General features: G+C 49.5%; 1 protein-coding gene across 1 annotated transcript; it reads left to right on the forward strand.

The window, feature by feature from the left end:
• The first annotated feature begins 72 nt into the window (after positions 1-72).
• Positions 73-22233, forward strand: PITX3 (paired like homeodomain 3). The gene is made up of 4 exons (XM_066323951.1): positions 73-255; positions 14655-14795; positions 19467-19672; positions 20687-22233. The coding sequence occupies exons 2-4, from the start codon at positions 14687-14689 to the stop codon at positions 21248-21250; spliced, it is 879 nt and encodes a 292-aa protein (XP_066180048.1). The 5' UTR covers positions 73-255; positions 14655-14686; the 3' UTR covers positions 21251-22233.
• The last annotated feature ends 2836 nt before the right edge of the window (positions 22234-25069 follow it).

A 25069-nucleotide genomic window follows, 5' to 3' on the forward strand; every position in this document is an offset into this window, starting at 1 on the left:
CGGTGCAGCTGGCGGGGGGCGCCGGCCGCCCGCCATAAAGTGAATGGCCAGGGTGAATGGGAGGCAGTCGGCCGGCGCCCTCCGCCTCCGCCCTCCCCGTGAGCCGCGGGCCGGTAGGGACGCGCAAAGTGGCAGGGGAGCCGGGAGGATTTACTTTCTGACAGCGGCAGAGCAGCCCGGGGCGTGGGGCGGCGGTCAGCTTCGCCCCTCTCGCAGGATTAAGTCCGCTCAGCCGAACCCGCATCTGGAACTACTGTAAGTGCCTTTCCTTCCCCCGCCTTCCGGGAGAGCTTCTCCCCTCCTTTCTCTCTGAGCCCCTTCATACTAGCCCAGGCGGTGGTAATCTTTTCAATGCTGGCACAGGGCAAGAGCATCCCGGACGGGGTGGCTCGGTGTGCTCTGCTCGGCAGCACGGGGTCAGCCCCAGCGCCGCGCGAGGCCGGCTTTCCGTCGCCTCCCGTGGGTCAAGGGGCAGCAACCAAGTGAGAGCAGGCGGATAGAGCCCTGCCATCCAGAAGGGGTCCCGGGGCTGTGCGCGGCCGAACTGTCCCCCACCGCTGCCGGGAGCGCTGCCCACCTGGCAGCGGGGCGCGGCGCTTCCACTGCTCTGCCCTTGTAGGGCCCAGCGACCCCCACTCGCCGCCGTGGGGGTGCCGCAGCCCCGACCGTCCCCTCGGGGCCGACGCGGGCCTCTTCCCCACAAGCGCTGCTGTAGTCTCTCGCCGTTGCTAAACTTAGTCATTTTCCACTCGGGGGAGCGAGGCAGGGGCTGTTTAAATTAGCCGGGGTTCGCTGTAAATAACGGCGTTGCGGGCTGCGGCTCAGCTGTCTGCAGGGTCCGGGGCAGAAAGGCACAGGGAGCAGAGGCGGGGAGATGTCGCCGGGGAAAAGGAAGGCAGCCCGACGGCTTTTGGACAGTTGGATAAATGATATTTATGTAAGGGCTGGCTCCTGTTTACAGCAGAGCCGACCTCCCTGTAGCGCCGGGGAGAAGCGAGCCGGCCCCCGCGGACGGAGCGAATCTGCCCCTGGACGCCGCTGGCTGCGGCGCGCCGGTGGATGGGGTTCCGGGGACCCGTCCGGGAGTAACAGACCTGGTCGGGCCGCGTGGAGGGAGCGCCGACCCCGCGGCAGCTCTGCCGGAGGCATCGAGCCTCCCCGGCGGTGCGCGGCTGCCCGGCGCTGGGAGGCTGTGCACAGAACCGCCTGTCGGGCCTCCGGGCGCTTTCAGGGGCTCTCCAGCCTCCCCGGCGCCGGAGGCACAGTGCAGAGCGGTGTCCCTTCGTCCCGCTGAGTGCCCGGGAAGCCCGGTCAACTCTTGCGGGCTCCCGACGGAGCCCGGTACTGTTCGCTGCCCCGTCTATTCCCGGCTCAACGAGTGCGGCTCCGGGGAAAGAGCCAGCCCCGCCAGTGCGGCACCCCCTTGTCCTTTCCCCCGACCTCCTCCTCGGAGCTGGAGTAAGGAACGGGTGCGTCCCGGCTGGCCGCGGCTCCGGCAGGGGAGGGCGGCCGAGGCGGGGGCCGATGCCGGCGCTTCGCCGCAGCTGCTGGAGCGGGCTCAGGGAGGGGGGCGGCGGGCCCGGTGCCGCCGAGCGGGGCACACCTGTCGGCCGTTCACCCGGCGCCCCCGCGGCTGGACAGCTGAGGGGACAAGCGGGGAGGGGGCTGGATTCCCACCCCCGGCACCGCCGGGGCCCTGCAGAGGCGCTGACGGGGGTTGCCGCAGCCCCAGCCCCCTCGGTCCGCACCTCCTCGCTGAGGTTAGGCAGCTCGGGGCAGCAGTCCCTTGGTCGGAGCTCCCGGGGCTCCGCACCCTTCCCCGCCCGGCCCGCCGGGTTGCTGGGTACACAGCTCGGCTCCGCACAGGCGGCCGCAGGACGCCGGTGGCCCACAGAGTCTGGAGATGAGACCCCGGCCGCCGCACCCGTCTGATGCTGCGAGCTGCCAATGCAGAAATCAAAACTAATCTCTCATGTCCTTCCCGTTCTTTCACCTGGGAGACAAGCAGCCTCCCGACTAATAGGCCCACGATGCGTCCACTTTCTAAGTGCTGCAAACAAAGAGAGGAACTTGGCGTTCCCTGGACAAACTTGTGGGTCTTCCGCACATGGCCCGGGCCTGGCAGACAGGATGCTAGGGATGAAATGGCTCTCTCCCATCTGCAATTTTGGGAGATGCTAAAAGCAACTGCTCAGGAAGGTGTCTATCAGAGGTTCACATCTGTTCCTGTCCCGTCTTCCAAAGACGGGGAAAGGACCACCTTTTTGGTGATGGGATCAATGTCTCCCTGGCTCCTAGCACCACGTCCAAGCCCCTCAGCCTGCCGGTAAGCTGAAAGGGGTGGGTGTTTCTGCAGGCTTTGATGGTGCCTTGCTGTGAGGGACAAAAGGCTGCCTGCTGACTCCTGAAGGACTATCTGATCATGATAGCTGCTTTTAGTTTTCACAAATGTTTGCTGAAGAAGAGCAGAGTTTGATTTTAGTATTTTAAAAATTATTTTTCATTAGCAAATTTTCACCCCATGCCCAGTACTCTTCATAAGGAACCTCACAGAGAAATCTTTCCCTGCCAGCCTGGAGAGGGGTCTGGGCAAGGGCGGTGGTTTTCCTGCTGTTACTGTAGTTCCTGGGTTTTTGCCTGACCTGCAGCCCAGATTCTGCCCATGCAAGCCCACCTATATTCCTGTCCAAGGCACTAGTTTAAAAACCAATATTAATCTTTGTCAGAGGAACTGTTGCAAGCCTCAATTAATATCTGTTACATTTCTATAAGGGCTTAATTCAGGCAATTAATAGATCAGCAAATTGTGACTGGATTGCAAAAGTATTGGTTAATGTTCCCTGTGGAGAGCTGGCGAAAAAAAAAAAAAATTAAAAAAAAAAAAAAAAAAGTATCTTCTCTCTGTCAAATGCTACCCAAAAACTTGAGATTGAGAGGTGAGGCTGACTTTGGAGACTGCCAAAAAGAAAAAGCCAGAAACCTGATCTAGGAGACCGCTCCAAAAGGAAGATGAGATGAGCAGGGGACATGAGGTCTGTCTCGTGACCTGGCACATGTGCCCTGGCCTTGGGGACAAGGGAGGTACCTGGGTTTGGGAACAAAGTCCCAGATGAGGAGAACTGCTGGTTTCAAGCTGTGTACCCTGCATCAGGCATGCAACGGGATGAGACTGTGGTGCCATGGAGGGAGGAGGGTCTGAAACGGGAGGCTGTGGCGTCTTTGAGCAGGCTCAGTTATTTATCTGACAGTTTAAAAATGGGAGATTGCTATTTACTTAGGGCCTGATGGCAGAGGGGGCAAAGCTCCCCATCTTGCTGTGGGCCAATGGGGCTGAGGGCATTAGGCTGTGCCAAGGCTGGGCATTTGCTGTTGGCTGGGGAACAGTCTCTACCAGCTGGTATCAAAGTTCGTGCTGAGGCTCGAAAAACCCTCTATTGTCAACACCCAGCTGAAATAGTCTGAGGTTTCGGACGGCTGGAGAAGGAATATTTCTGAGGCCAATCCGCCACACTTCCTTTCCTCCTCTTTGTGTGCTGCTCCCCCTCACCAGCACCCCTGCCCTCCTCCCGCCTCACCTCTGAATATTAATGCCTCTGGCAGATTGGATAATAATGTGACTGGGAATTGAATGAAGCTGGTTATTAGCTCTGGGCTTCCTTGGGGCATTTAAGGGAGTCCACAGGCTGATCCTGGAAGCTTGGCAGCACAAGGGACCAGGGCCAGACTCAGCAAAGAGGGGGGTCACTTCTGTGGGAAAGGATTTGCTTGAATCCTCGTCTCCCTCTGACCCCAGAGGAGGACAGGTATGGCAGCCTAGCCAGAGCAATTCCTGTGGGGTGGTCAGCAATAGATCTGTTGGATTTTGAAAAAAAAAAAAAAAGAAGGTTTTCTTCAGGAAAGACCTAGGAGATCTAGCTGGGTAGAAGCTAAGAGACATTTTTGTTATTAGGCTTTAAAAAGATGTGGGGAGTGAGCAAGGGAGGTCCCTCTCTTCCTTTCTCATCAGTGTTAGAGTATTACCAAGCAGATTCAAGAAGAGAGCCAATCCTCTACTCCTGAACAGGAAATTTCCCACTGATTTGCAGGGTGTGGGTTCAGCTTTGGAACACTCGTTTCTGAAGAGCTGAACCTTATGATCTCTCTCCTCAGGAGCCTACTAGCTTTTCTATACGTGGATCTCTGGATGCTTTAGCATGAAGGGAAATATCCCTGTTGAGCAGAGGAGAAATTGAGCTCTGGCAGAATTACCTGATCTGAGTCAGAAATACAGCTACTGTCCCTTGACCCTTAGTCTGATGCTCTTTGCTATCTCCTAAACCACAGCTCCACCAGTAAATAAACATTTACACCCTTTTGAATAAAAGAGGAGGCAAACAAGAGCTGGATTTGCAGAAACTGATAATAATTTTGTTCCTCTGATTTTTCAACTATTCAAAATGTTCTACAGCATTAATGGGGCTGTAGTTACTGGGGATCTTAGCAGATCCCCAGCTTGGGGAAGCTGGGTCCTGTGTGCACTAAAGTAACCCCTAAAAATCACCATCAGAGCTACTGTGATTGAGACACCTGTTTGTAAACCCCTATCAAACAAGTTCACAGTTCCAAATCTGAGAGCCTAAGAAATTCTTCTGTAATACATATGCCACTCTGAATCACACAGCACTGATCCTATAGGCTATTCTTTTCAAATAAATACATTAAATTGCTGTTTGGGGAGCTTCAATGGTGTGGCACAAGCTGGAAGGATCAGCACCTGCTGAGCTCTCTGCAAAAACTGAAAAAGTACAAAGATGGAATAAAACAAATGACTAGAGATTCACAGTTACTTCCACCTCTCTTTCTCTTTTCTCTCTTTCCATTCATTCTTCCCTTCAACCTTATTTAAAACAGAAGCAGCCTTCCCACCACCCATTGCCTTTTCTCCTCTTTGCAATGCTGCCATTTATATGAGTATAATTTTCTTTTAAAAAAGCCGATTATAAATGACCATTGTGAAACATTAGGGTTTAACGGTAAATCAACTTGACCTGTCTACATGTGGACATTTTTATTTACTCCTTTTTTTGAAAAGCAAATAAACATAGAATCCCTCCCACATAAAGCAGCTCCCCACTTAGATTTGAACACAGTTTAAAAGAAATCTCTTTTGGTTTAGCCATTTTTATTTCCTGTTTGTTTCTGAGCTTAGACTTGACAATGAAAACCACATGAAATTCCCTTTTTGTTCCATCAGTTTTATTTTTGGTGCCACAATATCCTAACTTCCAGTTCTGTGAGTTGGGTTTGGGTTTTATTTGCTCGCATTTATTTGAAGGCAGTTTTTTTAAAAAAGAAAATGCATGGAGGTTTTCTTCCAAAATAAGGAAGAGGATTTAGAGGACTGGATGTACTAGGATAATTTTAAAAAATCATTACGGTAAATTAACTGCATACGGTCAGCCTCCATATGGATCCATACCTAAGCAGAGAGAAATACCAAAGCCATGAAAAATATGGACTTTCTTGTCCCATTTAAAAGGGTTTCACAGCTTACTTTGTGTTTGGTAGGTTTTAATAACAGTGCCCCAGCGCCTAAGCTCAGATGTGCCCGAGGTGCAGAGCAGGGTGGGGAGCTGGAAAGCCGTTCCCTGGCCCTGGAGCTGCAGCAGAGGTTGCTCTCAGGGTGACAGGGGCTGGGCGGGCAGAGGCATTTTTGGCGGTACAGCCCCGTCCCCGGAGCAGGCTGGCCTGTCGACGGGACGTGGTGTGACCCAGGCAGCAGCGTTGTGAGATGGCTCACATCCTTCTGCCCCATCCCTTTTCTCTCCGAGCCGCTTTGATGGGATCGCCCGAGGGCCAGACTGGCTGAGTAATTAGAGCTCTGCAGCTTCCTCCCCTACCCACCCAAACTGCCTACCTCCCAGGGCTCCGCATGGGATGCGGCCCCGAGTAGATGGAAAAACTGAGAATTTGGCGGATTTGGCGGAGCGGGGTGGGGGTGGGGGGGGAGGTGGAGTAGGGGTGGAGGGAGGAAAAAAAATGAGGCAGGCTTTGTACACAGTCCTTAGGCTGCACACTCCCACATTTCAGGATTCCCCAAGTCAAACCTCTTGGTTTTGCTTTTGCAATGACTGTTGTGCCCTGGATTTAGGGACGCGAGACATTTTGCCAAGGACTCGAGTGGGGCCTCTGGGCGAGAGGCTCCGGGAGAGGAGCTGCTAGTCCTCTCTGCTTACCCACCCGCCCTTCCTCCTCCTCGTCCCCGATGCGCACAAGGCTCGCGGCCGGTGCACGACAGGAAACCCTGGCGGCCCGCGGGCCCGATCCTGCCGGCACCGGCCGCGTGCGAGGCACGGCGGGATCGGCCCCGGCAGTGTTTGCTAATTGCCTCCCTGGGCCCCTTCAAACAGCGTCTGGGTAAACAGGCTGACCTTCAGGGCATGTTGCAAGGTCCATAAAGATGCAGTGCGGAGAGGGAGCGAGCTCCAGCATCCCTCCCGGAGTCACCCCCCTCCTGCCCCAGCCCTGCCCAGGTGCAGTATCGCAAGGAATAGGAGAGGGATACTGTGAGCTGAGATCATCCACTTGTTTTATTCACGGCAGTCTCCATTCTCCAAGGATCTTCCTGCCAGAGAGCTTAAAAAAATTTAAATACAAATTACTTGGGGGTGGGGGAAAAATACAAATCATCAGGAAACTTTACAGCCAAGCACAGCAGACATCGGCTCCCTCCAGCACTTCGGGTTTGCACTGAGACAACACATCCCCCGGGGCAAGCCAGCAGTTTCTGGGCTCTTGTTTCCTTAACCAACAGAGCTGCTCGTTGGCCATGGTGGTTGGTGGGCCCATCACAGACTCCTGGCAGTTACCTCTTTTCTCTTTGTGGCTCTGCAACCCACTGAGCTCTGACAAGTTGCTTTAAAAAAATTATCTAGTACCAACCTTCCCCCCCCAAAAGCTTCTTTCTAGCTGCTGGTTTTGCTGAGTTCTGTCATAGAACAATTTTTTGTGATCAAGTTGAAGTTCTCCAGAAAGGATTTTACAGAAGTGGTGATGGATGGCAGACACTGGCAGCTCTAGTGCACAGAGGTCAGAAAGCCATAGCGGTGTGACATGCTGGTGGCAAGGCACCCATCCTAACCTTCAACCTCCTGCATTACCCACTTGATGAAGAACTTTCTTGAGCATGTTTACTAATTGCGAGAATCACTTACATCCTCGATAACGTCTGATTCATCCATTGCCCTCCATCTGCATACAAATCTCCTAACAGCAGCTGGAGTCACAGAGCTATCTGAGCCTCCCTAAAATGAGCCAACTTTACAGCCACAGAGATACAGAAATGACCCTGCCCAGCTTCTGCAAGCACAGCCCCCATCGGAATCAGGCTAGTTTCCTTTGACTGCCAGAATAATTAGTCAAATTTATACAATCACCCAACTAAATACAGCAACACATACCGATCTGCTGATGCCAGGCCCTGGTGGCCTTTGCTGCTGCATGAGCAGCGCGTGTTCGGCTGAGCTGCAGACAGGCTGCCTGCACCTCTCATTCTTGCCCGGGATCCCGACTTGCTACTGTCTCGTCTTGCTCCTGGCTCCACAAAAGCAGATCGTGATCCCTTGTACATTGTGGCTGTGCAGCTATTTCTCTCATGCAGATGCAGGCAGATCCCTTGGTAGTGGCACAAGTTGCTTTGGAGCCAGACTGACAGGGCTGCAGGAGTGGGCAAGGGCAGGTGGGGATGAACAGAGTTAGTATGTTCTGGCCAAGCCAGTGCTGGAACTTTACTTTAGCAGATCCTTTATTTCAGTTGCAAGATTTTCCCAGGCAGAATTTCTAACTGAAATCAGTCTTTTTTCTCCCTTCCCCAAAACAAAAGGATTAATTTCCCTGAAGACTTTTCTCCCATAACTGCAGACCATGCTCTCACTCCTAGCACCCCTGCATGGTGAATCCATACCATGCCAGCAACTTTGTGTGATTGAAAGTTGTTTAGGCAAAACTGAGTTTTTGCTGATTTATTTTGTTCCAGATGCCTAATAAACAAAGGAAGCCATAACAAAGCATAGCCTTATTAATATAACTGCACAGTCTGTCAGAATGAAAATCCCAGTCCTGGTTGATAAATCCAAGGTGCCAAACACCCCACTGAGGCATAGCATCCAAAGGACACTGGAAACACAGCTGAACACAGTTGAGACCTGACGCACAGTGCTTACAAGAATGCAAGAACTATGAATGTTTAGTTTAGGGAAAAAAACAACTTTGCAGAAAGTCTGGAAGTACTAAAATTAGCAATTTGTTTCCAAAATTTGTGTGCTACTTCAGAAACTGTCCAGGTATGCTAAGGGTAGCACTGAGGTCCAAAGATACTATTGCAAAGAACTTGCTTTAAGCCAAGCCCAAGCACATTACCCTGCCTCTGCAGAACCCAGTGCTTCAGCCTGGCAGGGTCTGCACCAGTCTGGGGGACTGCAGACACACCTGTTGTGGGAAACAGTGCACTGTGTATGGGGCATGGTGACATCAGGGCGCTTCCACAGCACAGGGACACAGTGCGGCCCATCAAATAAGCGAACAGGACACATTCCATTGTGGGCTTTTTTTGCTGTGGACATGGGTATGGAGCTGTCAATCCTTGGGACATTTTCATTGTGATAATCCTCCGGAATACAGGCAGTTTATTAACCCTCTGCTGCCCAGAGCAGAGGTTTCAGCCATCATCTTCCTCTGCAGCTGGAGGTTCATATCAAAATTAAGAAAACGAGTGGCCTGGTCCCATCTTGCAGGCTGCCTCCATCCCCCAGGAAATGCATTAGGCAGCATCCAGCATGGTTGGGCATTTTCCTAGCACCTCTTATCTCAGGATCTGAAAACACTTAAAAGAATTTTGCTTTGAATGAAAAGAATTCATTCATTCATCCACCAGCTCAGATATGCTCATTTACATGATTTCTAAGATTAAGAATACAATCCTTAAACAGTCAAATAGTTTTACCTACATCATAAGACAAGTCAGTGGCGGCACCTTACCTCCTCACCCTCTTCCCACCTCACATTTTTGGGAACTTCTCCTTAGAGCCATGCACAAAAGGAGAAATAACCTGCACCCCCTCGTCAGAGAGCTGCCAGCTCTCAGGTCGTTGCTGCCAGCTGTGGCCAGGAAGCCTGGCAGCAAGGGCCTGGGCTACTGCAGTTCCATGCATGGCTCTCAGTGCTCTGCAGCCCAATCCATGTGTGGGGCAGTGCCAGACAACTTGCTCTGACAACAAAGCCACTAAATGCCTCAGGACACTTTGGCAGTTCCTACTGATGAGAGGAATAAAACCCCTAATCCGTGTTCCAGGTTTCAAAGCAGTACACACCACTACGAAGCCACCCTCAGGAGCTCAGGGGTTAGTGCCCAGCTGTAGGGACTAAATCGAGAAATAAAGTTTATTATAACCTGTGACTCAGCCCTTGCTGGAGGTCGATGATCCACTTCTGAGTGTGCACCCGAAACCACTGCTCAGGCAGCCTGAGGCTGTGCACAGCCTGATGTTTTTGGAGGCAGGCAGCTCTCCTGTCCCATAATGGCCCTGCGCTCCGGGTCACCAGTTGGCTGCTGCTGTTTATCTTCCAGTGATTAATGGTTGCTCTTGGTTCCTGCTGCAATTCCATTAAGATTGGAGATTTAAAGCTACACGGAGATGTTTAGCAGTGGGTGACCTTGGTCTCCCCATAGTTATATTGCTACAGTCCAAGGAGACAAATATTAAGTCATTTTGCACCCCATCCTTCTTGCTTTCTAGCAGTGGGGAAAGAGCCCCTCACAGGCAGCACTTGTGTTGGCCAGCAAAGAGAATCTGACTCTTGGTTGCTGCATGGTTCACGTGCTGTGCTGATATGTCACTTGTAATTCCAGCCCACAGGCACTCTGATGGCACCATGGCCTGAACGAACACATGTGTCCAGAGAACAAAATGCTGTTCTGCGAGGGAACAGGCACACTCTCAATCACTTCCTCCTTGACAAGGAGCAGAGGCAGAGGCTGTTCCACCTTACCTCAGCCCCTCACGGGGACCAAAGTACAGAGGCAGATCATCTTCCTGAGAATCTGCATTTAAATAGAGTCCCAAATGTTTGTCTCTCCTAAAAGTAAGCCGGCACACAGGGAACATGAGCATGGGAGGAGTGAAGCAATCAGCAGCAGTTTGACTTTTGCGATTGATGGAGCAGGAAGAGTCAGCTCTGACCCTAAGAATCTAGTGTAACATCATACCTTCACCTCAGGGGATGCAAGAATGAAAGGACACTTCCCCCCAGATGATTGTGGAGCACCTTTCAGCCTGAGGGGTAACCCTGAACTCTGTGGTGATCAGCAATTCCAAGCAGAACATTCAGCTCCTCTAGCCCTGGCTGGAGGCAGGGAGCTCACAGATCCACAGGGATGTGCTGATGTGCTCAGGAGAGGCCAGTTTAGGGCTTCCCTCCTATCCTTGGGTCATCAGTGATCATTGTACTGCTGATATCTTGGAACCTGAAGCACTTCAGGTCCTTGTTGAAGTACCCCTGCATGACCATGGGATGTGAAATAACATCAAAAAATACAAGAGACAGCTTTTCACTTCCAGATCAACCTGTCAAAGCAGGTCCAGCAGGAAGCCTGCTCCCTAATGGCAGTGCAGAGAGTCGAGCAGCACACACTAGTCAGTCTCTAGGCGGCTCTCAGCGGGCAAGACCCACATCACAAAAGCCACCCCTATATTAGACCTTACTTTGCTTGAAGTCAGCCTTTATGTTTCCTTCCCACCCCTTCAAAAGAAAAAAGAAAAAAAAAAAAAAAAAAAAAAAAACCAAACAAAAAAAAACCACCGAAAAACAAAACCCGAGCAACAGCCTCTTTGCTCCCAGGTGATGGAGCGGTGTGTTGCTTAGAACCAGGAGATGGGTCACAAGGACCCTTGTTTCTCTTTTCAGGTAGACAAGGTTGCCCTCCTCACAAAGGAGTGTCCTGCTTCAACTGCCTAAATGGCCCCGGCTTGGCAGTCGGGAACTGACACAGAAATAGAAAGGGGGTGCATTTGAAAAGAGAAAAGGCCTAGAGCAAGGACTGCTCTTCCCCTGCCCTCCACCATGCCCATGGAGCAGGGACAGCCATTCCCTGTCTGGCTGGAGGGTCTTGCACAGGTGATCACAGCATGTTCACATGAGCACCAAGGAGAGGATGCATATGGGCAGTGACTGGAAGAAGAAATGTGTTTGTTTGAGGTTTGCGAACCTTTATCCCGAGGTCATAACATGCATCAATGGAAGGAGGTACAGGTGCTGGAGCAGACTGAGAGCCATGGCTAGTTTTACCAAACTGAAGCCTCTGAGCAAGCCTGGCTGTGTGTTGCTAGTACAGGAGCTCTCACTAAAGAAACTGTTCCCTTATGCTAAAATAAAGTGAGATGAAGAGTCAAATGAAGATGGTACATTTGATTTTATCTAAAAATATTTCTGAGGTGCCAATTTCACTGATTTCTTGAGACTGGGCAAACAACTTACTAGAAATGCCATGAAGGTTTAGCGTTGACTTTCTTAATGTCTCTTCCTACAGCAAGATCTAGTCAACGTGGACAAAAGCTCCTTTTTTTAAATCCAAAAGTGCTGTATAATCTAGAAGAATACCTTACAGCCTTTTGTGTCAGAACCATGAGGTTGCCTTTCGGTAAATACGTTGGTACAGACCTCACGTGCTGTCACCATTGCACACTTTTCCTGCTTTTATGATCATGCTGAGCAGATCTCCCTCTCCTCTTGCTTTTGTTTCTCCATGACCTGCTCAGAGCAAACTGAGAAGGCATTCCTTGATGCCACCACATATGGCACATGCAATAGGTTATGCAATTACATATATACATACGACATCTCCTCTGAAATCCTCCTGCTTTTAAATTCAGTTCACAAAGCAAACTTGTGCTCAGCCACAAGTCCCAGTTTAAACTTGAAGACTGGCCACACTTCATAACCAGTTTTAATCTAAGTGTCCACTGTATCTCTGAGGCAGGCCAGCATGCTAGGTTGTGTCCAGCAGCTTAGATGAACTTTGCAACCACTGCATAGCTTGGCATGGGGCATAGATTTTCAATACCAGGGCTAGGTTCTCCTGGGCCTTGTACCTTGTGTTGTCATTTACACCTATGGAACCTTGCCTATGTAGGATACTCTCCCCTGGTTTTACTATCTTCACTCTAGTTTGTACAGATGAAACCAATGCAAGATGTGGAAAAACGAGCAAACAGGACCCTGCACAGGAGGACACTGTCCTTGAATTACAGCAAGGCAAGGATCTGAATTCCTCCTTAAATCGTCCAGTAGAGAGTCAAGCTCTAGAAGAGAGGAAATTGTGCTTGACAGATGCAATCATATGCAAATGGCTGTAGAAGAGGGGAAATTATCATCTACAAACATTGGGCAGAAATTCCATCTGCTGCAGACTCAAGAAGGGCTCTTAATAAATTCTGAGACAGCAAAGTGACACACATCTTAATCAAGACTTAATCCATGGAATTAATTCACTGCGCGTTTCTGCATAATTCTGAGAGTAATGCTAAAAGCCACGGCAATATCAGCAGCAGATGGACTCCCCTACTCCATGCAAAGGTATTAAAGAAAACACAGCCCCTGTCACATCACTTCATATATGTACACACAGCAAAATGCAACAGGGCTGTGCCGGGCTGCTGCCAGGAGCTTAACACAGCCAGCAGACATCAAAGGTCAGGCTTGCCACAAAGTGGAAATGGAAACCAGCCTCATGGCAAAGCCAGAGTCCTGCCACTTCTCTCCCACAGGAGAAGAGAAGCCCAGAGCAAGGCAAAGGTCTGGGAAACCAGAACCAGGTCCTGGTTCATTAGGTGCTGCTTCCAGAGAGCACTGACTGAGGTCGGTGTTGAGACTGCCCCAGCAGTCTGGGGGAGGCAGTGAATGGAGGTCAAGTGAAGTGAAGAGCAAGGAAAACTGCAGGGGTTTTGTGAGTGAGATCTGCTGCAGAAGCCAGCCAGATAACCATTAGAAATGGCACATTTCCCTCTCATCACAGACTGGAAAGCACACTACAGGTATGGGGATCAGCCCTGACAAGGGCCCTGGCAGCAGCCTTGTGCAAATTGACTAAAGGAGGCTTTAGACAGCTCTGAAAATACATCCTTAGTCACTGTCATCCTCCTCCAAATGAGGTGCAACAGCTATGTGATTAATCTCTTGTTTACATGTCTAAAAACTAACACAGTCCAGGCTGTATTCAGCACGTTCCCTCCCTGACACGCATGGATTTGAGGGGCTGGGCAATCCTTCACCACCCAGGATCCAGCCTTCACAACTGATCTCCACCTAAAGTCTGAAAGTCTCGAACACCTGGTGCAAACTTCCCTAAACCCAGGGGTCCCAGATCCTGGCACAGTGTATCAGCTGTTGTTTCTTAGATGAAAAGGACCCCTAGCTGAGAAGGTGAGGTAGCAGCTGGGAGTGGTCTAAGTTTTAGAAACTGCTGTGGTCCATTCAGAGTGATCCAGCCTTCATAAACTGTACACTGGTGGCAGTGGAACATGCTGCCTTTTGCTGGGTTATGATCCAAAATTCAGATTAGGGGCTAAACCAAGGCCAGCTCACCTTTCCAAGGGGATGTAGCCAGGCTTGGAACATTTACTGCCTCATGCCTGCCTCTTCATGAGCATCCAGTGTGGTCCAAACAAAGTGGTGCTCTCAGCTGAGCTCCTTTAGGCAATACAGGTGGAGGGTGCGGGGTCCATAAGGAAGTGAATGATGAAATGTCCCAAAATGATCAAATTATTTGAGACAGAAAGGTGTGGAAAGAGGTGGCAGAAGAGTCACAGTGGTTCCTGCTGTCATGGAGACCAGCACTGACAGCTTCCCAGTTGGGATGCTTTCAGCCAGGGAAAATGGCTCACCAGCACAAGCCAGTCTCTTGAGGGGTCATGGGGAGCCTAAAGTCAGCATAATCTAAGGCTGGAAGCAAGCTCCTGCTACAGCCAGGACCACTCATTCCCAGGCACCTAAGCATGTGAAATGTGATTTCCATGTTAATTCATGTTCCAGAGGTCCTTGTGTACCCCAAAGGAGTTGACTTGCACTGCCTGGATCTCTGCTTGTAGCAGTGGCTGTGCAGGCAGATGTGCCTTCTTATCAGTGACAGGCACAGGAATGCTTTTCTTTTGGGATGTGTGAATGTAGTACTCTCTAAACAGCTTCACTTAGGCTTGGCCAGCTCATGGAGAAGCAAGGGAGAAAGAGGAGGGAAGCTGGGCAGGGAGGATGGGAGAGGTGGGATGACTGGGGAAAGGTGCTAACAGCCCTTGGCTGGCCCAGAACCACTTCCTCAGATCTCCATTACACAGCATGCTCCCGGCGTTGCTATTTCAGTCTGAATGTCACCTATAAATTGGAGGCTCTTTCTCTGAAGGCTGCAAATAGAAGTGTCACTAGATGATCTTTGATTTATAGGGAAGCTCAGCTGAAAGCCCAGTATGTCCATTTTCCAGCCAAGAAACTCAAAGGTGTCCAAGGATCACACAGGGATCCTTTCCTTTTCCTAGACCTTTCCTCAAGGCAAGTCCCTGCTGGAGGCGGTGAAGAGAGGTCACACACATATTGATCTCTCTGATCACCCTGTGACTACTGTTTTTCAGATTCCTCCTTCTCCACCACCCATCCCTGCCCCATGGATTTCAACCTGCTGGCAGACACGGAGGCTCGCAGCCCAGCCTTGTCTCTCTCAGACTCTGGAACTCCTCAACACGAGCACAGCTGCAAAGGGCAGGACCACAGTGGTGAGTGCAAGGTTCAAGACACAAGAAAAACCCTGGCCCATCCTTGTGGGTGAAGCTGGGTGGCCAGTGGCTTGCAGGAGCTGGCTGCAATGCTCCCAGAGGAAGTTTCCTGTTGTACTGAGAGCCAACAAAATGCCATAGCAGCATGGCTGTGCCAACAAGCAGGGGAAAGGCATAAGGGTCCATATTGCAATGAGAGGTTGGGAAGCTATTGGGAGGTTGGGAACATCATCTCAGTGGTGGGGTCATCTGGCCCTGGCTGCAGGAAGCCTCTGCTCACAAGGGTACAGCTTGTGGCAGGCCAGAGCCAGGCAAGTCAGGTCACAGCCCAATCAAGATTTTATTGTATTTGCCTAAATAGAATCCCCAGAGCAGGAGAGCTCTTCCCACAACATAGGAAGTATCCAAGGCACAGAAGGTTACACCTAATTTTAAACTGCTCTTTTATTTTTTCACCTCTGTTTAAATTGTTTGGATTTAAACTTTCCACTGTAAAGGTAAACCTTAGGCTGAACTTTCCAGGTTCAGGCATTAAGATGCAAGGGAAGCACTGTCTTGTTCCTGCTTTAACTGAAAAAGTCTCCTCACCCGTGCCTTGGTGCACTGCGCTGTTGCTCTCCCACAGAGGTGCCTCTGACCATTCCCAAAGGCTGAACCATTCCCAAGCCTGCTGAATTCTTTAGCAGGCTCTGAATAAACAACATTACCGTTCACGCCTGTTCAGAAATCAGCTACCAAATTCTATGGTTTCCTCTGGATTTTACATCTGTCCAGTTACCACTCCATCCCTTGTTATTCTGGATGTGTCAGGACAATGCAAAGCTACTTCTGTCAGTGCCAGCATGAGGGAGTGAGGGCCGGGGACAGCTCGTTGCTCTCCGTGTAAAGCCTCCAGGCTCACCCACATACAAAAGCTAATAAGGATAATGATGCAGATTAAAATTCCCCAGAGAAAGTATCATGAAGGGAGTTACACTGGGATAACTAGAGTCAGAGAATCCACCTGACAAATTCCCCACTGCACACGTACCTTAGTTGGGCACATCCCCAAGCTCAGTGGCTCCTCATCAGCTGCTTTGGATGCATGGCAGTGTCTCCATTCAAGTGGCCTTCCCTATTGAGCCTGCCCTGGCATGCTGTAGAAGTGCCAATTTAGGCCCTGACTTTTCTTTCCATTAGGCATGAGCAGCTAATTCCAGTTATGGCCACAGTCATTTCACTGACTGGGTGAATGTGTACAAGATATATTCCACAACCTATTTGAGGGTGACAATAAAAGTTGGATGCCTGGCTACATCACTCCCACTGTCTTAAGCAGTCTAGAAATAAAATGGTTCTGGGAAGTGACTGTTTGTCAGCATTACCTGTGTGCAGATGCTGGCACCTTGTGCCTTTGCACCAGAGGCTGATGGCCTCTGCATCATGCACCAACAGTGTCAGGCAGAATAGAGCAGACTACCAAGAGCTGCTTGGGGCAGGGGCAGGGCTGCACTTCTAGCACTTCTTGACTCCCCTCAAGAGAGCAGCCTCCCTACTTCTCCTTGGCTCTGCTTCATTCCTCCACACAAGAAATAGATCCTGAGGAAGTGAACACCAACCTTGCTTGTCTGGGCTCAGCACTCCGGGAACTCAAGTGTCCTCCAGTTGTATGGCATGGTTTGTGACACCCCCTTCTGTTAGGTTTGATCAGGCAGCACACCTCAGGGGACAGCAACGATGAGGAGTGAGGCAGGAAAAGAACTGCACTACATCTCCCCATATGGTGCTCCTCAGCACAGATTCAAAGCATCCACATTCTTTTTGTGGGCTCCTTTCTTTCCCTGTATTGCCATATTTGGGTCCCCACTGTGATCAGTCAAAACTCTGCACCTTTTACAGAGGACACTTATTCCCTGCTGACAGAAGAACCAGAAAAGAGATGACACACAGAAAGAAACACAGATAGCAGATATGGAAACAAAGAGGACACCAAGATGAACCGCAGAGATTTTTCAAGGCTCAAAGTTGGGATTCCTACTTCTCCTTAGACTTAAGATTTATGGAAAGTAGGTATACCAGAGGGTGTTGAGAAGACAAATACCAAACAAGAAATATTGTGATCTCCTTCACCTAGATGTAGCCCATAAACCAGTGATACCTTCACTCCATTTTCTTTACCTCTTGGTGTAGTTTCTTCCTGAGTGAAGAAAGGCAGTCCTGGGCAGGAGTTCCTGATTAGGGCATAGCCTCCTGCTTCACAGCAGCCCCTTTGGAAATGAATATTTGTCAGGGACTTTGGTGAGAATACATCCCCTGTATGCATCAGGCTCGTAATTAACCCAGGCTCAGCAGATGAACAAACAAACCAAATGTTGTCTGTTCATCAGTGTTGAGCCATTCCTAATAACTATCTCAGATGGGTGGCATCATTCCCCATTTAATCTCTTCTGGAGATGAATAGTGCAGGAATCTCCTGCATCCAATACTGGTTTAGAGCACTGAGCTAGAGAAATCAGATTAATCTCCTTGGCAAGAACCACTATAAAAATCCGCATTAAGAGCATGCTTCCAAGAGTTCTGCTGAATATGGGATCCAGAAACAAAGATGCTCATGAAAATGAGAAGAGTAGCACAAGACCACAACCAAGCTCTTTCATTCTACTTTTCAGTTCCTATGGCTTTGTTTCAAGAGTGTGCTGGGAAAGTTCTGGTACAGGTACAGCCTGGATAGAAACACAAACTGGTCCTGATGCTGAGAATAGGACATAGCACCTTCCTGCTCAGAAGAACCAACTTATACCCTACTGCTGTGAGCAATGGCCATCTCACTGTCCTTGCATTCACATTCCTGCTGGTGGATAGCATCAGACATGCTACAGAAGCAGAGGTGGCTGGTGGGGAGCAAATCACTGACCATACCCAGGGCTCCCTCCCTGGACATCGAGCACCTCTCCTGCCAATGCTCTCTGCAACTCCAGCATTGCTCCCTTTGAAGAAAGGCAAGTTTTCAGGAACAGCAGGAAAACATTTCTGAATTAACAGGCTGTCATAGGAACAAGGCAGTGGCACCAGGTTCCTGAGACAGGAGCATCTTCCAGGTCTGGGGCCCACTAAAGCACCTGCTGTTGGCACAGCACTGCCCTGCAGCAGTCTCTGTGGGGGCTCAGATGCTTTTAGGCCTCTTGCATGCCCCATAAAACCTAAATGGAAAAGACAGAGCCTATTATTTCAAAGCACATCCATCTGACTTGTGGAATCCCTTTTTTCACTGACTCAGCTGTATTCTAGGCTGCTGTCTCCTTGCCCCCCTACTCATTATGGGGCTGTACCAGACACCTTCATGTAGAGATTTTTCTGGACTTTGAAGCCTTTTAAACTAGCTTCCACTCAAAGAACTGCAACCAAACAGAAATTTCAATTTTAGCAGAGTGATGCCAGGATTTTTTAAAAGGTTCTTCTCTCAAGTGGAACAGTTTGGAGCAATTTGCAAAAATTTCTATTTAGTTTAGCTGACTATTTCCCATTGTAAAAGAACACCTCCTCTCCCTGCTGAAGACCCGATTTTCATTTGGAAATGCTTCACCTGGCTTCTAGGTCAGAGGAAGGAGCTGAACATCAGAAATTATTTATTTTCACTGGAATATGTTTTCTTCTATGGTGACTTTTCTTGATTCTCAGCAGAATTAAACACAAAATATAGCTTTTTTCCATCGTAAAAGAAAGTGTCACATTTGAGCAGTTGGGCACTCTGTGGAGGACAACTAAACAGAAGATATTTGTATTTGCATTCTGCCCCTGTTTGCATTTTGCCTGGTTGTATTTGCACAGCCCCCAAAAAGGGCTGTGGCACATGCAAACAGCTGGCTGCCCACCTCCACCCACAGCAACCAAAAGCTCAGCATGCAGACAAAGACTTGATGCCCAGAAGGAGGCTGAGCTGTACATTTCAGCGAGATACCACTCTGAACACTGGAGAGTTTTGAGGTGTTCATTTAATGGGCAGTGAAATGAAAAACACTGCCTCTAGGAGAGGGATCTGTGAATCAGGAGGAGAGCAGGGGCAGAAAGACAGGGAGATGCTGGAGTGGTTCATGGTAAGGTCTAAGAGAGGCCTTTCCCTATTTTTTAAAAATCAAAACGTGCACCTAAGTAAGAATGTAAAGGAGCGAGAAGGGGAGTGAAAATTTGTGCTCCTCAGGTATAATTAATTGAAGAGCCTCAGCGTGCTATCAGTTTGCAATTTGTCTTTTCCCATCACTTGTCCATAGAAACATGACTGGATCTTTCACTGTGTTGTATCAATTTCTGTTCAGTTTTTCTAAAAGACACCTTAGGCAGAGAGTTTTAAGCAAATTTGGGTAGGTTCTGCTGCTATGCCCCATGTGAACTGTGGTAAATTAAACCCAAATATTGGAACTTTGGAAAATCTAAATCCAGTCACTTGGAAGCTAACATCTGTTATGGCAGTTAAACAAAGACAAGCTGTGCTGCATGAAGGGGGAATTGGTTTTGGTGCTGTGTGGATGCCTGCTTGCAAGGACATGGGAGGGACCTGGGACCACTCCTGGTGGCTGCAGTGGAAAGGGTCCTCACTGTGAATGCACTGGTTGCCCCAAGGTTAGGCTCCCCAACTGCATCCAAGCCCTCAAGTGAACTCAGGGGATCTCTCTCATCTTTCTGTTTCTCACACAGACACGGAGAAGTCCCAGCAAAACCAGACGGACGACTCCAACCCTGAAGACGGCTCGCTCAAAAAGAAGCAGCGGAGGCAGAGGACACACTTCACCAGCCAGCAGCTCCAAGAGCTGGAAGCCACTTTCCAGAGAAACCGTTATCCAGACATGAGCACCAGGGAGGAGATTGCAGTCTGGACCAACTTGACAGAGGCACGAGTCCGGGTAGGACTGCAGCCCTTCCGCATTCCTGGGCCTGAGCTTGTGGGGAAGAAGCCTGCTGTGATACATGACCAAGCTATCCCCAAACCAAGGAAGGAATTAGGAGTACTAGAAAATTTCCTTTTCTTGGAAACATCTCACCAGGGTCTGCACTTGAGATTTGGCACATCCTGCCACACACATATTCCATGCTGGTGGTGCCTTCCCCATCCAGGGCCACCTTGCAATTATACAGGTAGATACAAAGCCCAGGCTGTGCCCCACAGAGCCCCACCAGCTGGCTGCCTTGACCCAGCAGACCCCTTCCTTGCAGTACCATCACTCCCCAGCCTTACTCTTGCTGGAGGGCTCTCTTTTGGGTTCCCAAACCAATGTGTAGTCACAGGCATGGTGTGGCAGGGCTCCAGCTGGAGTGAGAGCTTCTCTCTGCTACTAGAAATATGAGTTAGCAGCACCATGAATAGCCTTCCAGCAGCTTCCATGCTCTAGGAAGTTATATTGTTTGAATCCCTCTAACACTAACAGTTTTTCCTTTTAGAAGACAGACTTACAACACCCCACTCCAAGCCAATCCTGACATAAAGTCAAAAGAAGTTATTTCCTTTGTTCAGCAGCTTTCAAGCCACATCCCCCAAATCCTTTGCTCTCAAGTCACACAACCCCAATCTCTCCTCCTAGCTGTGGTCACTTGGAAATACAGCAAATATTTCCCACTCTTTTTCTTCTGTAAAGGGCACCTGTTTGTTGAGTGAGGTGGGTTATTCTGTGTGTTGGGAAATGGCAGTGTTTTGGGTTTTTGTTTGTTGGCCAAGGACCACCTGGTGATTCCTGATGGGAGATGACCCTGAAGCCCAGACATCTTGCTGCAGCTCTTTCCTGATGCTCAGCCTCCCATCTCCCTGGGAGCTTTGTCAACCCTTCAACAGCTCTTGTCTTGCTGGGCAAAGAAACCAGGGCAAGGCCCCTTGAAAGGTCAGCCAGAGCAATTCCCATGCCCTCCCTCTCTCTCTCTTGCAGGTCTGGTTCAAAAACCGCAGAGCTAAGTGGAGGAAACGAGAGAGGAACCAACAGGCCGAATTGTGCAAGAACAGCTTCGGAGCCCAGTTCAATGGACTGATGCAGCCTTATGATGACATGTATTCCAGCTATTCCTACAACAACTGGGCCACCAAGGGGCTTGCCAGCAGTCCGCTCTCGGCCAAGAGCTTTCCATTCTTCAACTCCATGAACGTCAGTCCCCTCTCCTCCCAGCCCATGTTCTCCCCACCCAGCTCCATCACCTCAATGACCATGCCTTCATCCATGGTCCCTACTGCAGTGACCGGAGTACCAGCCCCTAGCCTCAACAACCTGGGAAACATCAATAATCTGAACAGCCCGAGCCTCAACTCTGCTGTCTCATCCAGTGCCTGTCCTTACGCCTCAACAGCCAGCCCCTACATGTACAGGGACACGTGCAACTCCAGCCTGGCCAGCCTGCGGCTGAAGGCCAAGCAGCACGCCAACTTCACCTACCCAGCAGTGCAGACGGCAGCTTCCAACCTGAGCCCTTGCCAGTACGCCGTGGACAGGCCTGTATGAAGGGCTGCCCTCTGCCAACCAGGGACTTGACCTTAGCTTGACAAAAGGAGACCTTTAGCCCTACAACAGTGTACAACCTGCAGAGAATGAGAGTGAACATGAGAGCATAAGACGGAGACAGGGAGAGAGAGAGAGAAAAAAGAACGAGCAGGCAGACGAACCTTTATGAAGATTTGTCTATTGTATGGTGAATTTTGACTGTCTTTCCCCTTCAAAACCCCTTCCCTTCTTGCCCACCAAACCTTCTCCTCCATGGTAAAATAAACCAAAAGAATCCACTGGAAGCCCCATGGGAAAATAGGAGCCCCAACATGCAGGGTGCCTGACCCACAGGCAACACAACCAAGTATGTTTCAATCTGCCCCTCCAAGCCCCACAGGAGTGAGCCCCCCAAAATTCCTGGGACAGCACAGGCAGCCTCACACCACCCTTGCAGGAAATAGCCAGAGACAGGACAGCTTGAATGGGGTTGCCAGTTGGTGCTTGGCTGAACCATATTCTCTGCACATGTGCAAGATTTCAAGGAAAGATATCTTACCCATTTATTTATCATACAGCCAGTAAGGAAGCCTTGTCTCAGTCAATTAGCATCTCTTTATAATGCATATATACACATGGCCCTTCAGACTTGAAGCCTTTAGGAGCTGGGGGTTGTAAAAATATAAAATATGTGTGTATATATATCTATCTTATATATATACAAATACACATAGAGACATTAAAATACGCTTTCTTGTTTTGTATGTGAAATAACCTACAAAGTAGACCTTAAAACCAAAATCCCTGTAAAGGAAACACATCCACCAAGGCAGTGTCCTGGCTGTCATGCTTTACTGCTTCAGTCATTTTGGTCAGACACACTGCTGCCAGCATACATCCCAAACATCCCCATCTGCAACAATCAGCTCCTCCTTGCACATCTCCTTCCCTTCCCCAAATCCCATTTCCAGAAAAGATAATAAAAGTTGGTACAAACCCTTTAAGCTTCTGCTTGTGTGGTTATTGAAAGCACAAACCTGTATCTGAAGATTCTGGAATCAAGTGCCAGCAGCCCAGGTAAAGGTAAGCGTCCTTAGAAGAACCAGCATGAGGCAGTCTGAGTTGGAACACGGGCTGAAATTTGGAAGAGTAGTCCATGTTTCTCACATATCGAACACCTGGCTCCTCAGAACAAAAAAATCCCACACACACAGTAGGAAGAGGTAAACAAGCCCCCTCCCCGTTTCCTGTCTACATGCACCCAGTGCAGCAGGAAGCTTCTGGCAGCTCACGCTTCCCCACTTAGCTGGATGGGGCCAGTGCCTTTGGCTTCCCACAGCCCAGGGCAGGAGAATCCCTCCAGGGCACTCTGGCTCCAAGCAGTGGTCCCCTGGGGAGACATCAGATGCAGCAACCTGCCCTGCTCAGTTTCTGTTGGGAAAGCTGTAAAAGAGAGGTGGCCCTCTCAAGCTATACAGGCACTTGGAAAAGCTGCTCCTTCAGCCAATGCAAAGGGAGGCAGCAGATCCCCCCCACCCCGAGGGCCCAAGGAAGCTCCACACACAGCAGGGGGGCAGGACAGCTCTACCCAGTGCAGTCACCTTTCCCTTCATGGAGCACAAGTTCCAAGGGAAAACACAACTCCAATATTTTACTTTCCTCTTTAGATAGAAAAAGAACATCCCTAAAATATCTTCACAACAAACTGTCCTACCAGGAAGAATAGGACAGGCAAATCTGACATAACCCATGTTCTGCAATATTGCCAGCATGCAGAGAGAAAGCAAGTTCTTTGCTAAGAATGGATCCCCACTAGGACAACAGTAAGAGGTCTCTCACAAACCAAGCATGTGAACTGCTCAGTCTTTGCCAAAGCCTCTTTCACAGGGAGCAGTTGCTTCTGATGGTATTCAAGAGCAGATATTGAAAGCAGTCACAGGTGTCATCCCGCCCTCACTGTAATAAATTATCCTTTGCTCTGAGTAATCCAAAATCTGGGAGCCAAGATATCCCGCACTGAAACAGCTAACAGTGGAAGGGTTCAAAGATCAAGTGTAAACATATAAAACAGAAACACTGTGCATCCTAGACCATATGTTTCATTGCAACCTGGATCCTAGCTAGCTGCTGGGCACCTGTGCTGTTGAAGTAGATTCAATGGTTAATCTCCATTCTGTGCTGGAGCTGCCATCCAGCAGCCTTTCCACCAAATACACACCTCATCTTGGTGCTACTGTGCTTAACTCCCTTCACTGACATGACTCTTCTGTCTATGGGAAGAAACAAGGGCCTGGGTTTCTCTCTAATACCCCGTCCTCCACTGAGCCCAACTCATAGCAGAGTCCACCTTTTCTCCCTGGTAGGCCAAGACAGTTGCTGCCACAATCCTCTCCTACTGCTTTGATGATCTCTTTAATCTTTTTACACACTTGGTCTTTCCCCTCCTCCTTTTCAACATACGCTGTGCCTCCACCCTGTGCTTGGTGGTTCTCTATGCTGCTCTGGTGCTTGTGAAGGTCCTCTACAGCAGCAGTACAAGACTTGGCTGCTGACTGTTGCAGGATTCAGTGGATAAAAGATATGTCCAACTATGCTGAGCAGAAGGCCAGCTCCAGCACATGGTTCTCATTATGTCCTCTGGGAGCCAGTGGGGAAAAGTAACGACCTAGTTTAGGTCCTGATTTTTCAGCCTGAGTTTTTTCATGAAGTCATTTAAATTAACATTACTCCAGACCACTGATTCTTGAGCAGGACAGACTCAGTACCCACAGGAGGTAACTGGTACAGTGACCAGTGGCTCTGCAGCCTGGCTAGTTGGCTCAAGTTTTTCCTTCCCTGCTGTATGGAGAAGATGGGGGGGGTCTGTTTCTGTAGTCAGAAGTATTGCACCATGTAGGATCCAGACCAGATGGCAAACCACACACCAGCTCTGAGCTGAAAGCACTTTGTAGAATGGTACCTAACAAGTGACACAACCATAGGAAAAACCTTAAAATCTACAGAAAAAAGAGACGGCCAACAGCAAATAACTAACTGAGCAAGCTGGCAGCAGAGTGCTCTGGGAGATGTCTCCTGTCTGACAAATGCCACCTGCCTTCCTGGTGAAGCTAAACCAGTTCAGCCTCTCACATTCAGCTTCTTCCCCACGGGGCCAGGACTTGGACACCATGCTCTCTGGTTCAGCACAGACACAGCAGGTGTTCTACAGACCTTACCCAGGACTTCTCACAAGCCCTCAGCACCTCCACAGATGTATTTTGTTGATACTGCAACCCCAAGCATGTGATTTTAGCAGGATCACACTTATTCTGGAGACCTGTTAGGCAAATAACTTTGCTGCTGGATACACCCATCTGCAAATTTAGCAAGTGCACATTTTCCTCCATCATCCAGATCATTAATGGAAGTGCTGAGCAAAGCCAGATCCACAACAGATGTCCCTGAATTTCACTCAACAGACCCCTTCCTTTTCAACAGTGAACTGTGGATAACTCTCTGGGTGTAATTATCCATTGTGTTTTGTACCTACCCAAAACCCATCTAGGACATCCTTAAAAGCCATTTGAATGGCAGTCAAAGGTCCCTGTCACCATGCCCTTACTCTGTCAGAGAGGAAAATTGGATTATTTTGACGAGATTCTGTTCTTGATGTGCCCACAGCTCCTGCTCATCTTCACTGCTTACACATAGGGAGATTATTTGAGCCAGCATATTTTTTGTTTTGCTTTGGGGGGTTTCTGGGTTTGTTTTGTTTTTGGTTTTTTTGGTCAGTTGGGGGTTTTTTTTTGTGCTTTGTGGTTTTGTTTATTTGTTTTGGTTTGTTTGTTTGGGATATTTTGT

This window comes from Sylvia atricapilla, chromosome 8, assembly GCF_009819655.1.
Source record: "Sylvia atricapilla isolate bSylAtr1 chromosome 8, bSylAtr1.pri, whole genome shotgun sequence".
In the NCBI taxonomy this organism is placed as follows: Eukaryota; Metazoa; Chordata; class Aves; order Passeriformes; family Sylviidae; genus Sylvia; species Sylvia atricapilla.

Coding starts and splice junctions, on each gene's coding strand:
- PITX3 (XM_066323951.1), top strand. CDS start 14,687: ATGGATTTCAACCTGCTGGCAGACACGGAGGCTCGCAGCCCAGCCTTG. Junction 14,796..19,466: donor CAAAGGGCAGGACCACAGTG/GTGAGTGCAAGG, acceptor TTTCTCACACAG/ACACGGAGAAGTCCCAGCAA. Junction 19,673..20,686: donor TGACAGAGGCACGAGTCCGG/GTAGGACTGCAG, acceptor TCTCTCTTGCAG/GTCTGGTTCAAAAACCGCAG.